Source organism: Apostichopus japonicus, chromosome 10 (genome assembly GCF_037975245.1).
Source record: "Apostichopus japonicus isolate 1M-3 chromosome 10, ASM3797524v1, whole genome shotgun sequence".
Lineage (NCBI taxonomy): Eukaryota > Metazoa > Echinodermata > Holothuroidea > Aspidochirotida > Stichopodidae > Apostichopus > Apostichopus japonicus.
This window is the reverse complement of record NC_092570.1, coordinates 7,034,938-7,051,135: the sequence shown is the minus strand read 5'-3', so window position 1 is coordinate 7,051,135 and position 16,198 is coordinate 7,034,938. Positions and strand designations below refer to the sequence as shown.

Below are 16,198 nucleotides of genomic sequence, written 5' to 3'. Positions count from 1 at the left end.
AGATATGATTAATATATAAGTGTATATAAAATCTATCTTGCTGTGTAGTAGATAGGGATCACACTTTCTGTGCAATATTTTTTTGAAGTGTTTATATTTGTGGTAATTGTAGTAATTAGTTACTTGACATTTATTAATACTAAATATTACTTTGAATATCAAACTTTGACCATTTATGTACACCTTCTTACTCATGTGTTCTGAAAGTCATATTTTTAGTTCGTTGAGTAGAGATTATTTCCTCATGAACTTTTGTTACATTTGGTAGGGGAAAAAATATGTTCATTTCATTGTATTTGATTCTAGCCAGTTACGTGCATTACACTTTAATATGTAACCATTTTGGAAACACGATGTTATTGTTTTCAACACACACACACACACAGACGATTGACCGCCGCTTAACATTTCTCCACTAGCTTGCTGGGAAAAAACTGTGTAACGTGAGTGACATAGCTGCCACAAGTGCTTACATAACGTTCTGTAGCTATTTTGCAATATTAGTACTTTAGTAACGTTAGATATAATGTGTAATTGACCGTACGGTAAAAACAAGTTAGTACTGAGTTGTCAGTTAGATGCGAGCTGCACTGCCCCATTTTCAAACTAACAAATATGGTGACCCCTCAACTCGGTGAAATTGATTCGTAGGTTATGGATATGTTCAATAAACAAAACTATCATCATAATTGTGTCAACAACTGCATTATGGTTTGCAAGTGTAAGTAATAGTGTTAATGTTGTATATCACCTAAATTTCTGGTTAGAAATTGTACATTTTTGTGCATTAATCGTAAACACGTAAAATCGTAATCGTAAAATGTGTGCTTTACAGTCAAAATGTTTACTTGGTATTCAAGTAACTTAGTAGAGTATAAAAAATGTACATGAAAATTATAAAAATTGGAGAAAAAAAAAATTTCAAATTGGTTTCGGTGCATATTTCGGTTACGTGTCTTTCCTCAAATTTTTCCAACATGATGCTGAGATTTGTGCCAAGATTTTAAAAAAAAAATTTTCTGTCATTTTTATTGTTGAGTTGTTGTTGTAGTTGTTATGTAGAATGCTGATATGTTACACATATTAAAGCAGCCTGTTGTTTTGCAGAAATTTCTCAAAAGGTGTCAACTTTTTTTCCAAGAATGGTGACCGCAGGTGATTGAACTTATCTCACACTCATCTGATGTACTTCTTCACTAGAAGAATTAACTTACTGAAGCTACTTCAAATCGTCTGTTTCATGCACATTGCTGTCATTTTTACTTATTTTGTGGAAGTTAAAGGTAATTTGAGGTAAACAAGTCAAAATTCTGAAAATCTCATGAACCATAATAACTCAAAAGTAAATCTGGTATAAATGTCATATTTGGTGTGCAGTCACCTAGTAAGTACTACAACTACTCCTTTCTGTTGAGGTTAAAGGTCAAACTTTGAAAATCTTTGTGTGAAGTTTCACATTTAAAAATGCTCTCATATGAATGATAGCCAACTGGCTTTGTGATTTCCTTTCTGGTTTCTTCGTGAATAACCCTGAAATACGTAGTTAGGTGCTTCAAACCATGTCTGTACTAATACAATCGATGTGGTTGGGGTCATTTTCTGCAATTTCTCACAACTGGTAAAATCAGATCAGCATATTGCTTTAGTGTTCTGGTCATAGTTACCACACAGTCTGGAAAATGGGAAAAGTCCGGAAAAGTGGGGAGGGAAAAGGAAAATTCCTTGAAGTTTGAAGTGAAGTCTGAAAGACTTCCATTTATAATACGACTAACACGAGCAAAGATTTAAAGAATCGAGAGATAAAATTGCACTGTGAATATGGTGAAAAGGCTTCCTGCCTTTGAATGTCCCTCTGACCTAAAATTAATAAAATACATTTTGCAAGAAAATAATATGCTGCTTTGACAAGCACAAGATTTACATGTACTGAAAAGAAAGATGTGAAACTTTAAAGAACATTAAGTTCACTTTGGTTAAAAAGACATTTGGGACCTTAAACTAATCATAACTTGAACAAATTTCTTATCAATAACTTCATTAATTAATCCTTCATCTATTCACATATTAATAAATGATCAAAAACCTGTGTCTGTGTATTTTAGTGAAAACAATAAAATAAATGTGGTTCCCTGGAATGCTTCTGATTAAAATATGGTCCACTTAGCATAGGTATTGTACAGCAAATGATGCATAGCAAAAACCCTGGTAAAGGTGAATGTATGAGATTAACACTAAGATATTGGTCACTAAAATAGCTAGTTAAGCTAAGTTGTCAAACACTTCAAACATTTGCAAAAAAGTAAACAATTGTCCATTCTCTGCAGGTTTGGGGAAAAAAGTCAGTCTGTGATATTGTATTCCCAGGTGTGTTCCTCTACAGCAGAAGACTTGAAAAATCTGGAAAAGGCTGACCTTTAAGAACGTATTAGGACACAACACATTAAGTCTCTCATTTTTCGATGGTAAAGATGAAATGAATTCCACAAGACATGTGACTACAATTGTACAAAACTTTATTATGTATATTAAAATACATCTTTACATTCTGATCATCTACCTCAGAAAAAGATCAACTGGGATCTAATCACCAGGCTCTCTAAGTTTAAGCATTTAAACTATACCAGGCTTTCATTCAACACACTTTGTTAACAACTTCCTCCTCCCCCTCCCTCCCCTTTCCACCTCCCCCCCCTCCTGGAATGCATAATTGACACTCTTACACCTGTCACCAGTAGCCTATGATTGAACTCAGAATATAAGATGTTCCAGTCCACATATGGCAAATGTTTACTTTATTATTGTGTTCCCTCTACACTGCTAGATACATTTAGAATGTTCTGAACATTAAAACATAGCAAATTAAAATTCTTCGTTTTCTGCAGGTACGAATGCTACAATGAACTTTGTATTAGCATGATTCAGATAAAACAATTTGATTTGTGCCATTCTGGCCTAGATATTTTCCAGCCATTACATAACTGTACAATAGATCATTCCTCCCTCCAATGTACTCTTTTGGTGGCAAAACATTTAGAATGCTCTGACCAATAAAACAGCAATTAAATAACTTTAACTCTTTCACAAGAGCAAACACTCTTCGTTTTCTGCAGGCACGAACGCTACAATGAAGTTATTTGTACTAGCATGATTCACGTAAAGAAATTAGATATGTGTCATTCTGGCCTAGCCATTTTTACATAACTGTACAAAGATCATTCCTCCTCCAATGTCCCCTTTTGGTGGCAAAACTTCCACAAAATGTTTCGGCTATACATGTGTGAATCTTTACCTTCATAAAGGCCCAGTAGCCTATTAAAGTGGACGGTATCTCACTTCTAATAGAGGTCACACAGTGCTCTATCACATAAGCACTACCAACAAAGTGCCCTCTTTTGTAGCTTGTAAATTCCACTGTTTGTCTATTCTTACAGTGGCATAAGAAGCATTAAAACCCTCTATACAAGATAAGAACTTGATGCTTATACACTATTTTCAACAAGCTAAATTGACTATCCCATGACAGTATATGCAAATGTTTTTGCTGTGCTATTTTTAGTTGTTAGCTTCAACAGAACATATCTGGTTAGTTGCATAAATTACACTCAACTTGATTCAGGATGGGTAAATGACAGGTATCTCTTTGTCAACCTAGTAATCTGTAGTGTCATGGAGTACCGCCCTCTCATTGGTCCTCTAGTCATCTTTGAATGATGCATCCTGACAGATCTTCTTCCAGAGCTTCAATTTGCCGTTGCCATGGATACAGCTCATAGCTGTGATGTGGCTGATGAAACAGGATTCTCCTCATAAGAATGAGGCCAGAGGCGGGAAGGCTTTCTGCTTGCTGACGACCAGTTTGTTGTGTTGGTGCGATAGGTAACCTTTTATGTAATTCTGGTGACCAAAAAAATTCATTAAAAACACATTAATTATATCAAATACTTGCATAAATTGTAAATTTGAAACACCTTTGGCCAAAAGCAACAAAAGGCTCTTACATAAACATTTGATACATAAAAAAACATCTAAACATAAGAAGATATTGATTGAGCCTTCTGAAAAAGCTCAGTCATTTTGCAACCAAAACATCTACTGCAAAGCAGATGCACAACAAAACTACGAAAAAACCTTTCCATTAATGAACAGCAGATCTATCGGGCCACAAGGGAGCACATGTATGCAAGCCTTGCCTACTGTGCATAAACAGCTTAGGACAGAAACAGTTCTTAAGTGACAAACTGGAAGGCAAATGAACAGCTGACTGTGCATGTCTGTAAAAGCAGAATTACTTGACAAAGATTTCAACCTAACATCCTACTCTTTAAATTTATAGTGTGAATCTGGAGAAAATGGAACATTTCTAAGTTAAGTTTTGGTTGAAAAATAATCATAACAATACAAAGAATATGGACAGAGATAAAGGATTCAAACAAACACTATATAAATTATAAAAGAGTCCAATCGATTTCTTCTTGAGCGGGCTTCTTGAGTTTGTTTACCAATCGACTGACTCTGGGTATAACTTAAATTAAAATTTGAATTGGCTCAACCTAAGACAATAGCGAGTCATATGTGATTTCATACAAAGTCAGTTTTTCATATTTGCATTTAATCGCATGCAAACAGCAAATCAGAAATTGTTGAAAGGTTTCTTCATTATTCAAAATGGACTTTGACCTCACAAGCTATTTAATTGCATTGTGACCAGTTGTTAAGTATAAAAAGTTAAGGAATTATATTACCTAAAAAAATTCAATGCAAAAAGAGCTGGTTTGATAGAATCAAGTTGTGCATAAGGAAGGTTTACTTAATTAGTAAACATTTTTTGCATTTGTAAATAATTCCTTTGTAACATTGAGCTGACATAACAATGTAGTTATCAGAATTGTAAATACAAGTGTGTACCAAATATAATACTCTTGAGAAAATGAGATGGAAAAAAAAAAAAAAATTCAACAAACTCTAAAATATTTGTAACAATGCGCAGAGGTACCGCTTCCCAAAGGTAATGATTTTCGAAAGAAAAGAACGTAAAACAGTGAAAACTGACTTTATAAATCAGGTTGGCGATGATACACTGAACTTCGTCCGAGTCGACCTCCTCTTGTCCCATGAATTTCAGCGCGGCCATGATTGCATCAATCGGGATGATGTGAGAATTCATCATCAGAAAACTACAAAAACCAACAAATAATAAAAAAAGTAAGGTATGTCAATCAACCCTCCCCCACCCCCCACTCATATCTAGGGGTGGTGCATTTAAGAGATATTGAGATTAAAGTTCGGGCCAAGAACCTTGAAATACTTCATTGTGTTTCAAGTTTGTTTTGGCACAAATATCATCAATCTTGTAGGTAACCACTTCCCCCCCACCCCCCCCCCCCCCAACATTTGTAAATTCTTAGTTCAAGACCTGCCCATAACCTCACTGGAGGTCCTGACGCTGCTGACACATTCCAAGAAAGCATTTGAAAGAGGAAACAGGCCTTTATCTCAAAAAATTAAAATAAACAAAGTTTATGCGGTCTGCAAATTGAGCTCCAAAATCTCCTTGATTTTACCGGCAGATCAAAAATAGACTTACAAAACTTAGGTTATTAAATCTTTTGATCTGTTGACGAAATAAACTCAGACGTTTGATCGGGAAAAATGTTTGATCATGCAGCATGTTTTATCTCTTTTGTTCAAATGAAGAGACTGCTGTACAAGTGCATGATTTTGAGTTGTTTTGTACACTGAACCTAACTACTTTATGATAAACAAATAGCTACACCAAAAAGTGGCTTTTGGCTGTGTAGAACAGTAAATTGTTTCCATTTTAGAAAGTAAACTGCAATGTTACATTGGTTCTTTACATCACCATGTTACAAAAAATCCACCCCCCCCCCTTCAATGACCTCCCTTACCAGAAAACACTCACCAGGATACACATAACACATCAGAAATTGAGTTCACTTGTAAAGGAGCTACACTGAAATTTATTAAAAAACTTACACTTTCTTGATTAAATTCCTGTAGGTGATGGTTTTCAGTTTCTCTAAAATCAGATAGACCCCAGATTTGATGAAGAAGCCCTCGTGTTCAGCCATGGTCCTTTCAAGTAAACGGAGGTTGCCCTCGCTGGTCGCCTTGGCGATATCTGCAAACTGCATCAGGTCATACTTTTTCAGGATTGTGATTCTTGGCATGTGACCCTTTGAATAAAAAAAACGAGACAAAACGTGAATACTTTCTGGGAAATATTCATGAATGCACACAGCCATTGCCACCAAATATCACATCAGAATTCAAAGGGGGAACATGACCAGAGGGTGCATCTAGCTTCAAAGACCTTGTTGCTTGGTGGTGGCACTTTTTCTGGACAAGCTTAGTGGCACTAAATACAAATTATGAATAATCACTTTCAGCTAATTTATCTATGATGGCATGAAGGCAGGAAGGCAGTGGATGCCCTAGACTGGCTCCGCATAAAATTGTAAACTTTAAATACTATTTATGAAGTTGTGAACAATTTTCATGGGTAATCTTATCTGGCTCTTAGGTTACCCAGTAATCTCATAAGTCATATTTTCATCTCCTAGGCAAGAAAAAAACCGCAGTCATCATAGTAATAATAAGAAGAAAGCACTCAAATAATAATAATAGTAATAAATAATAATAATAATACTACTAATAATAATAATAATGATAACAATAATCATCATACAAAATCCAAATAATATGGGCACTCCAGAATGGGCATGATCTAGAATGCTTCAAAAAGTAAAAACATGTACAATAATTGTTTACTACAAAAAAAAAAAAACCATACTTTGTGTCATTTAAGCTTAGAATTAGATATTTTCAGCATTAGACATTATCTTTCCTTTTTCCTGCAGAGACCGTATCTTTCTTTTTGAATTATTGCATATCTTACCAACAGCATTTTGACAGGAAGAAGGTACATCAGAATCAGTCTTTTATTCTGCTTGCAGGATTTATGGCATCTCACGAAAGCAAACGAAAGGTATGTTTCAGCTGAGAAGATTAATAAAAGAGGAAAAACATAAATATTCTCTACAACATCGAAAACAGTTTCATCTGTCAAGCAATATGATAGCTTTAGGTTGTAGCATGTTGCACATTCCATCCTGCCTAGTCAGAAATGACACCTCAGTGTCTCCTTCATTACTCTTAACATAGTCTGAAGGAATCTTATATCTTAAGTAACATTTACTTACATTTACTACCAAAAATTTTGAAAATCATTCCAGTGGTTGCCATTTTTGCTGATGTTTCCCCAGAGTGTGAAATCACCTTGTTTCATGATTTTAGTTCATGACACAAAATAAATCTTATACTACTGAAATTAATGCCAGTTTTAATTATGTCTAGTAACTACAATTATAATTGCAGCAATACTTGCAATTAATATCTAGCAAAAAAAAAAAAACATTGATTAAAGAAAGTATCAAAAGTTCAAAGCATTGATGTATATGAAATATCCCGCCTTCCGGTTCTGCTATCATCAACTTACCATTTTTAAAGTCGCTGTCAAACATGGCTTTCCTCCCCACATAGTACCTATATGTCACCAGCTGCGATATGCTGAACTTATCCTTTAAGTTAGAACTCTCGATGGCTCTGATGAGCGGCTTGCATAAATGCATCTTATTAATCTGAAAAGTAAACATACCGGATTAGATTAGAAAGATTAGATTAAGAAAAATGATCAGGAGTGACAGTCCACATCTAGGTAAATCAAAATCAATAATTATTAAATTAATTAACACCTGTCTCTCATTTACTTCTCCATTGTTTGTCTTGACCACTTCCCACAAACCCACATATAGGGTAAGTTCAAGTTAGTTTAGTTTCCTGTTTACCTACGGGTTAGGAAATCAACAGCAAGTCAATTGAAAACCTATCTATGTGGTGATCGTCGGTGACTACTGACATATCACGCCTGCTCTTTTCAATATGTGTCCAGAGCATTACAGGAAGGAGTTTAATTTCGCACCCACTCCTGCTCCCAGGACCACCACTGGAGGAAGTCTCAATCGGCTGGACCAAACTGCGTCTCGGCATTTTTATTATTTAGGTTTACAGTCTTGGTCAGGGCCAAGGCCCTTTCACACGACTTTACAACCCTGGTCATTGGTAACTTGACACACCTACACACCAAAGTGTGCACAATTCAATCAATCACTCCTGAGCACCACAGTGCACCACAACCACGTGTCCCCCGGGGGACTTCCCATAGGGTGCAGCCACAAACCGGCGCAGGCAACTATATTTACAAGTTACCTCGCAAGTCCCCATTTATACACCTGAGTGAAAAGAAGCAATGGAGATAAAGCCCCTTGCCCAAGGACACAACGCAATGATCTGGCCAGGGCTCGAACCTGTAATCCTTAGATCACAAGTCCACTGCCTTAACCACTTGACCACAACGCCCTGTGACACTTTCTCATGTACTGAGGGAGATGAAGGCCCTCCCCCTCCTCCCTCCCCCCCTCCCCCCATTCATCAACACTGCAGTTGTTTCAAAACAATTGATAGAACAGTCAACCAAACCCCATTTCCCAATTTTTAATCCCGAAACAAAAAATCAATTGAGAGCTCATATTGGTACCTGGTCGGCTTTGGAACTGGCAAACTGGAAATTGTGCATTTCTAGATAGAATTCATATACTCCCTTCACCCATTAAGTTTTACAGCAGTGACAGAAAAAAAACTCACCTTAAAATAAATCTTAAAGAGCTGGTTGATAAGATAAAGCATTCCCCACTTCTTGGAGTCTTGCACAGCTGCACGACTACATGTAATAAAAGAGAGACATGTTTATCGTCGAGCTTCTCAGAGTTTAAAATATTTGAACAATTAGACCGACATCAACAGGATGAAAATTCATTGTTCACTTAATTATGGAGTAATGACAGACATAAGTTTTGCATGTAAGCCACTCCACATTATAACTCATCCTACTCTCCCCCCCCCAACCCCCACCACCCCCTCACCCACACACCTAATATATAGTTTTAAAGGTATGATACGCAAGTTGGTATCTTTATTGCTGTCATGGGGAGGAGTGAATTCTTCTACATTTAAAGCTTTTTCATAAATGTCCAAAATTATTTAGCAGTTTTGTTCTTTTCCATTTCTATTTGATTAAGCCTCTCACATTGATAACAGTCATAAGACAGCGCCACAGCATATCCTGGTAAATCTGACAGTATTATCAGACTGAAATACAAAATGAAAGGGTAAGAATTATAGAATTGATTTGCCCAGAAACAAATGTTTCTATTTTTACTTTATTTGTCTAGTTTTGCTTTGAAAATAACTTAGTGATATAGCAGGGAATAAGGATGAGTGAAGACTTGGATAGTTTCAAACACTTTCTTGTAGCATTAAGTTTAGATGAGAGGATGTATAACTAATCCACCAAAGTCCATCCTCCTCCCTCTCCCCTCCTTCCTCCCCTCCTCTCCCCCCCCCCACATATCTTCCAAATTTCCACAAATGATGGATGCTGTACTCACTTGTCTGCAGCACAGACTCTGAAACAAGCCATAATGGTGTCAGCTGCTTTCTCCAGGACTTCTCCAGGTTTCCCTTTCCCACTCCGACTTAGCTGTAGCTCGGCCTATCAGCAAAGAGAAGAAGATGGCAATCCATGGAGTTGCAGATCTAATCTCTTCTATGACAGAATGGATCTACATTGACCTTTGACCTCGACCCTTAACATCTTCATACTACTTAGTATACTTCATACTACATAGTACTCTTTAAAAAAATGTCCCATTACTCTGTACATATCTTGTGGTTTAATGACTTTTTCCAACAAACAAGCAGAAAATGGCTAAGAAAGTATTGAGGTATTTGACCTGTGATGTCACCAATCACAAGTTTACAGTACATGGTCAGGCACCTACCCGCCAAGTTTGAAGGTGATCAGACTTATGGTCTCGGAGGAATTCGCCAAAAAGCTTTTTCGCGCAATTTAGACCAGTTTTACACCTTTTTACTAAGTTGGCCTTTGACCCTGACCTTACATCTGCCATATTTATAAATTAGAAATTTGCCTCATCATTCTCTACATATTGTGTAGAATAATGCCTTTTTCCAACATGTTGGCATGCAAAATATGCCTAAGCCCCAATTTTTAGATATTTTGACCTTTGAACTCTGACCTTTGATACCATCAATCACACACGCATGAGTTTACATGGACAGGCACCGACCCACCAAGTTTGAACTTGATTGGACGTATGGTCTAGGAGGAGTTTGTGACACACTTTTTAGCACAATATAGGCCAATGGTAACTTTGAACTCAATTGACTTTTGACCCCTACCCTAAACCTGTCATATTCTATAATTTGCCTGATCATTCTCTAGATATGGTGTGGTTTAATGCCTTTTCCCAACATGTTGACATGCAGAAGATGGCTAAACACCAATTTTTAGATTTCTTGACCTTTGACCTCTGACGTCATCAATCATGCAGGCATGAGCATACATGGTCAGGCACCTACCCATCAAAGTTTGAACTGGATAGGAATTCACAAAAACACCTTTTTGCTCACTCACACACTCTCTTCCTCACATTTCTGATGTGTGGGTGAAGTACAATATCCTATCTCCCTATACATTACATGTAGGGAGATTTTCAATGGATAGTAAGTTGTAATGGTTAAGTTTTGTGAAGCAACCAAGGTTACACTAATGGTGATATTTTTTATTCCTGTCTCATATTCAAATTGCCATATTATAAATATCCAAAGTTGATCAAGTTTATCCCAAGTACACTGCTCTTTCTTATTCAGAGTATATATGTCACAACTGCTCTCTTGTTCTTTCAAACTTTATACAAGCCACAATTTGTGATTTGCTCACCACATATTTCTTTGAAATTTTACTGCACACTTATTTGTGTATCACTCAAAAATACCTGCAACCAAGACCACCCAACATCAAGCTTATTTTTTCACTAGCTGAACGTCAAGATTGAAATAATTCATGATATATGTTTCATTCTTGTCTCCCAGAATCTTTTTGTTGCCCCAAAAACATTTTGTCGCCCAGGCACAACTTATTGCACAAACACAATTTCATATTATAGTAGAGATGCAGAAAACAAATAATTTTTTTTTATTAAAGCTCTTCTGCTGTTTCTTCACTATTTGGACTGAAACTTAAACCCAAGCTACTGATCAGCACATTTTATTGCCATAAAGTCGAAACCGACCCAAAATCATCACTAAAGACTGCTTCGATAGTTTCCTAGTCAGATCGTTTTCTAAACATAGATCTTCTCATATCCAGTGTTTTTTTTTTATTTTAGAATTTTCACTTCCAGAGGGTGACCTTTACACCTCAGCAACAAGAGCTGATACAGAATATATACAGTTATAATTATATTTCAGCAGACTCTGTTAATTTTCTAAATTCTTCACTTTTCATGAAACAAGGGGATCTTGCAGAAGAGTAGGATGAATACAAAAAGTGAAACCCAAAACAAACCGAAGCAAAACGATACTAATATTAATCTTCACATTTTTTTAGGGAAAGGAAGGAATAAATGCTAACTTTAGTGTGGCTTTTCCTTAACTTACTCGTTCAACTTTAAAAATTTACATGAAGGAAATGCAAATTCAGTTGCACTTGTCTTAGAAGACGATGTAACTTACATTGTTTGCAAACAATCTGAGGTCCACCACGATCGTGTACATTATTGGTAGAGCCCTGGAAAGGAAAGGAAAATGGAATAAAAAACAGCTTTCATGGTAAAATGGTGGTTGGTGAACTTAGACATGTGTGACCTCAAATTGATTTTGAAACTACAACTGCATCGGGGGGGGGGGGGGGGGGGACAATTTTAAACAAAAGCTCTAACAAGTGTTAAGTGCTAATTTTTTAGCCACATTTCTTTGCGAAACAAGTCACTTCAGAATAGATCCCTTGAACGTAGATGTCCCTGACTCACCAGAATTTACTCTTTGGGTATTTACAAGCACTTGATGATACTCACATGCAATAAACAAAACAAAAAACATGGAAAAATTAAAGGATACTCATGGAATGCTTCAAATAGTTGAAGAAATCCAAAAGACAAACAACAACATAAACTAACTGAATGTTGTCAGGCAGAAGCCCTGCGATAAACAAACAAAAAAGGTATGTTGCCTGCTAAATGGTAGATTTGGAAGAGAGAAAAAGTGGGCAGTGTATTGGCTGGATGTGTGATATATGGAGCACAGTGTATAAACTCTACCAACCCTACAGGAAAATATAATATGAGCAGAGTGTAGTTACGTAAGAACAGGAACGATGTAAACGGTGGGTTTCCTTGCTTGATGTCACTCCGTAATACAGCATTGATCACCCTTATATAGCTGAGATGTTCATAATTTACTTGACAACGTCTAAAGTAATCTTGTGTTGTAACACAATAGCTTTCAGTTTCTAGAATATCTTCAAAGATCTCAGTTCCCCCTATCCATTCCTTTCCCTGATCTACCCCTCAAAACCCCCCTCCCCCCCCCCCAAAAAAAAAAGAATTGTAAATAAATGATAATAATGCAAAGTTTGGCTGAAATTGAAGGAACTGCATCTCCTCTAACAAGTTTGTCAAGAAGGAAGACTATTTTGTCAGTCACACTCCTACTTCAATTGCATTCTTCAGGACAAACAAAAAGACAAAAACAAGCAGCAGTTTAGCAGACAAAGTATACTGTTGTAAGAAACAATTACAGGATATATATTCAAACCGGAGGATTTAACTTACCAGTTTTCTTCCTTGTGGCTTTGAAATTCACGGATGAATGATCTGAGGTTTTGTGGATAAGGTCCAGATAGCAATAACCGATAATGACACAGAAACTCAAATTATACTAAAATGGAAAAGCTCTGGTGAAACTATTCAAAGATTGGCTGCCCTCCAAAAAAGGGAAAAAACTCTTTGCCTAATTATTGGAGGTAGAGGTCCAAGGAGAAATTAATATATGAAAATATTCCTTTTAAATCTGCAGCTGAACAACTGTATAATACTGACCACTACTGACCGCTTTCAAAAGGGCAACACATTGCTCTGCTACTTACAATCAGGTTGTTATTCCTATAAAACAAGACATTAGGGACATGGAGTTAACAACATTTTGTTAATTAACATTTTCCTATGCAATAGTAGATGAATTATTTAATGCAAAGGATACTGGACCACCACAGACTGGTAACCGTAGGCTTGGGCAAAGTCATGGTTAGATACACACCAGATGCATCTGAAAGTAAAAGCATTAAAATCGTCCAGGTCTCTGATAAAAAATTCTTCTAGGCTTATAAAGACAACTGAACATATTACACATAGAATACAAACACCCCCCCCCCATCTCTCTCCTCTTGGGTCTCTAGTATTATAGAGCTAGCCCATGTGTTGATGTTTATTTTAACCATAACACAGTTCCTTAACATATGTTGTGACAATTTAATACAACAAAATTAACAAAATGGTTTCCATTAGGCCCATTATACCACATACCACAGAGAAACTGAATTGAAAGTGAAATTACACCTCTTCAATACTTGTTCCAGGTGCCACTTAAATCTCTTGTTTGAAATTAGAAGACACTGAAAGGAAGTGAAGACTCGCACACAAAGAAAGCTCTGATGCCGGTAATCTGACCTAGTTTCGAATGAGGTGTAACAGAAGTGTTACACACCACCATCGATCCCAGAAAATGCACACACAGCTTGCTACGGTCGGTAATTAGACACGAGTGTACAGCCAATACATGCAGCTATGGTCAATACCCACAACACAGTGTACATAGCAGCGCTGGACATCTCAGGTCCAGATAAAGATAACAATGTAGCACGTTGCATTTTGTAGCGACAAGAAGAAAACTTCATTTGCAAGCAACGGAAAGTTAACTTGTTTCAGAGGGCGACACAAGGTTTGGGGCGAGTCTTCAATGCCTTTAATAGATTCCATTTTTAACCCTATCTTACCTGGCAAGATTCTCTCTTTTTGAAGGCAAGGTTCATTTAAAAAAAAAAACCAACACTAACATGCAGTATGGGTGAAATATTGAAAAGGATGTCTAAAATCTTACTTAATATGTGCTGCTACCAGTTCATCAATAGGTGGCTCAAACCATTGTTCGCATTGGGTTTCTGGCTCTTCCATCTGCAGTCTAGGGTTTGCGATGTGTGGGTCCTTGAAGGACAACAATGTCTGTCATTCGAAGACGCAGAAAGAATCGAAAAGTCAAGAACTCTTAATAATCATGAAAAATCTGCATTACCGTATTGTACTAACTTTATCCAAATATCACAATTAAAGTGAGTTTCTGAAATTTCAATATACCCTGGCTGCTTCAATAGTGTGTTCTGCAACTGGCTATTTCTTGTTGTAATTTGTGAGGAAACATTTTTCATAACATACTTGTTCAATCTATGTTAAATTGAAAGTTAAAGACACATTAATTCTTCTAAATCATCCTTCAGGTAATTCCTACCAGTTATCTATTTTCTTACTTAATGAATTGTTTGCAAGGATATGGTATGCAAAAACTGAAAAATATTGAAATTATTGCCTTACCTCCCCTTAATAATATTAACTTGTATGAGAAGAAATGAAATTCCACCGATTTGTTTATTATTGCACTCTTAGAAAAGTACAGAAACCGAGAAAAAACATTTGTCCAACAAAATTTGGCATTTAGGTTTTAAATAGCATTACATGGATATTGGCCTATCAATGCGATACTACTCTAAAAGCACTTAAGTCTCCACTTTCTCTAACATGTTGCAAATAAACTTTATTTCACACTTACTGCAGCTTGTGGTCCTCGTTTTCTCTTAAAAGCAGTTTCCAGCTGTAAAAGTTTTAAAAGCAAAAGTAAAAAATACCCATAGTTTTGAGATCAATGCAATATCAAAATTTCAAGATAAAATGACATGAGTCAAGACTTAAAATGTCAAAACTCTGAGATACAACATAAAAATTTGGACAGAATAAACTGATGGAGCAAGTTTCTTAAACATTTCCCAAAATATTGGTAGTCCTGGCTAGTTTGATTATAGAGATCTTTTGTAGATCTACAAAAAATTGGCCAGGGAATGGATCATGATCAAGACATGATTATGTCATTTGATTAAAACTTGACAAATGCAATGCAATCTGAAATTGATGTAATCAACTAGTCGCCCGATGAGAAATTTGGTAATTTCCAACGACCCGAAACGCATCTAACATTTGCCCTCAAAACTGCACACCCAAAGTTTGACAGGCTTAACATTTCATCCATGTGGTAAACCTGTTCCCGTCTTGCAATTACCACACTCCTTTCAAATTTTGTAAAGCCCTGAGGTATCCCACACTTTTGAGTGCTTAATTACAGAACACCTTGCAACTCTTGAATCTCACAAGTCACAGTCACAGATTGTGTCCAAAAGACGATATATACAGTAAGGCTAGAATTATTTTTTTTTTATCTTTCTTATAATGCCAAAAGTGAATGAGTTTAGGGGCTTCTGCAATTGCTCCCTTTTGAGATTTATGACGCAGTCTTACATATTTTAGGCACATTTAGGCTTCATGTAGGTGAAGCAAGGGGGTTTCATGTTACTTGTTAGGCTAAATCAAGATTCATAAATGTTAAGTTAAGTTTAACATTGGGCCTAGTTTCACGAAACAAATGCATGTGTCCCACAGAAATAATGTGTAGAAACAGATCGAATTTTTCTAGTTTTCACCTGCTGTAGGTAATGGTTAAGCGTTGTATGCGCCATCTTGAATACTTTACTGTCTAGAGATTAATCTGTCGCCACGGAAATGAAATCGCGTAGCTGCTGCAGCGGCGTGGATAATAAATAGCAACTTAACCTGAGTTAGGCAGTGTAGACTCTATAGTAATTTGTAGCTACCGCTCTAAATTTGCTTTCAAGGTCATGTCAAGAGGTACGTAACTTCAAATGACTGTTCAATATATTGAACTGATTGGAAAACTTAATAAACCAAAAAATTTCACTCGAAATTATATTTGGTAAAATAAATCCCAAATATTTATCATATATGTGAAAAATTAATTTGCACAAAAATTGATAGTGATTTTTAAGTACTCATGTGGTAAATTTTTCTTTCAAATACTACCTAATTTGATTGTTTTCGATCAAGACCTCGGTAGGTCAAATTTGACGTGTACATATCGTTTG

General features: G+C 36.2%; 1 protein-coding gene across 1 annotated transcript; it reads right to left on the bottom strand.

The window, feature by feature from the left end:
- Window positions 1–2,696: 2,696 nt before the first annotated feature.
- Window positions 2,697–16,074, bottom strand: LOC139975255 (PCI domain-containing protein 2-like). Its single transcript, XM_071983010.1, has 13 exons — window positions 15,740–16,074; window positions 14,818–14,859; window positions 14,095–14,216; window positions 13,198–13,263; window positions 12,771–12,812; window positions 11,674–11,728; window positions 9,525–9,628; window positions 8,722–8,797; window positions 7,517–7,658; window positions 6,917–7,017; window positions 5,995–6,194; window positions 5,051–5,174; window positions 2,697–3,894 (listed from the first exon to the last, which is right to left on the bottom strand). Exons 1-13 carry the CDS (start codon window positions 15,773–15,775, stop codon window positions 3,805–3,807), a joined length of 1,200 nt encoding a protein of 399 aa, XP_071839111.1. The 5' UTR covers window positions 15,776–16,074; the 3' UTR covers window positions 2,697–3,804.
- Window positions 16,075–16,198: the final 124 nt, after the last annotated feature.

Excerpts from the sequence above, each read along its gene's own strand:
- LOC139975255 (XM_071983010.1), bottom strand. The coding sequence starts at position 15,775 with ATGGCGCATACAACGCTTAACCATTACCTACAGCAG. Across the intron at positions 12,813-13,197 it reads TACCAGTCTGTGGTGGTCCA|ATCATTCATCCGTGAATTTC; the intron begins GTATCCTTTGCA and ends ACAAAACCTCAG. Across the intron at positions 9,629-11,673 it reads TCAGATTGTTTGCAAACAAT|GCCGAGCTACAGCTAAGTCG; the intron begins GTAAGTTACATC and ends CTTTGCTGATAG.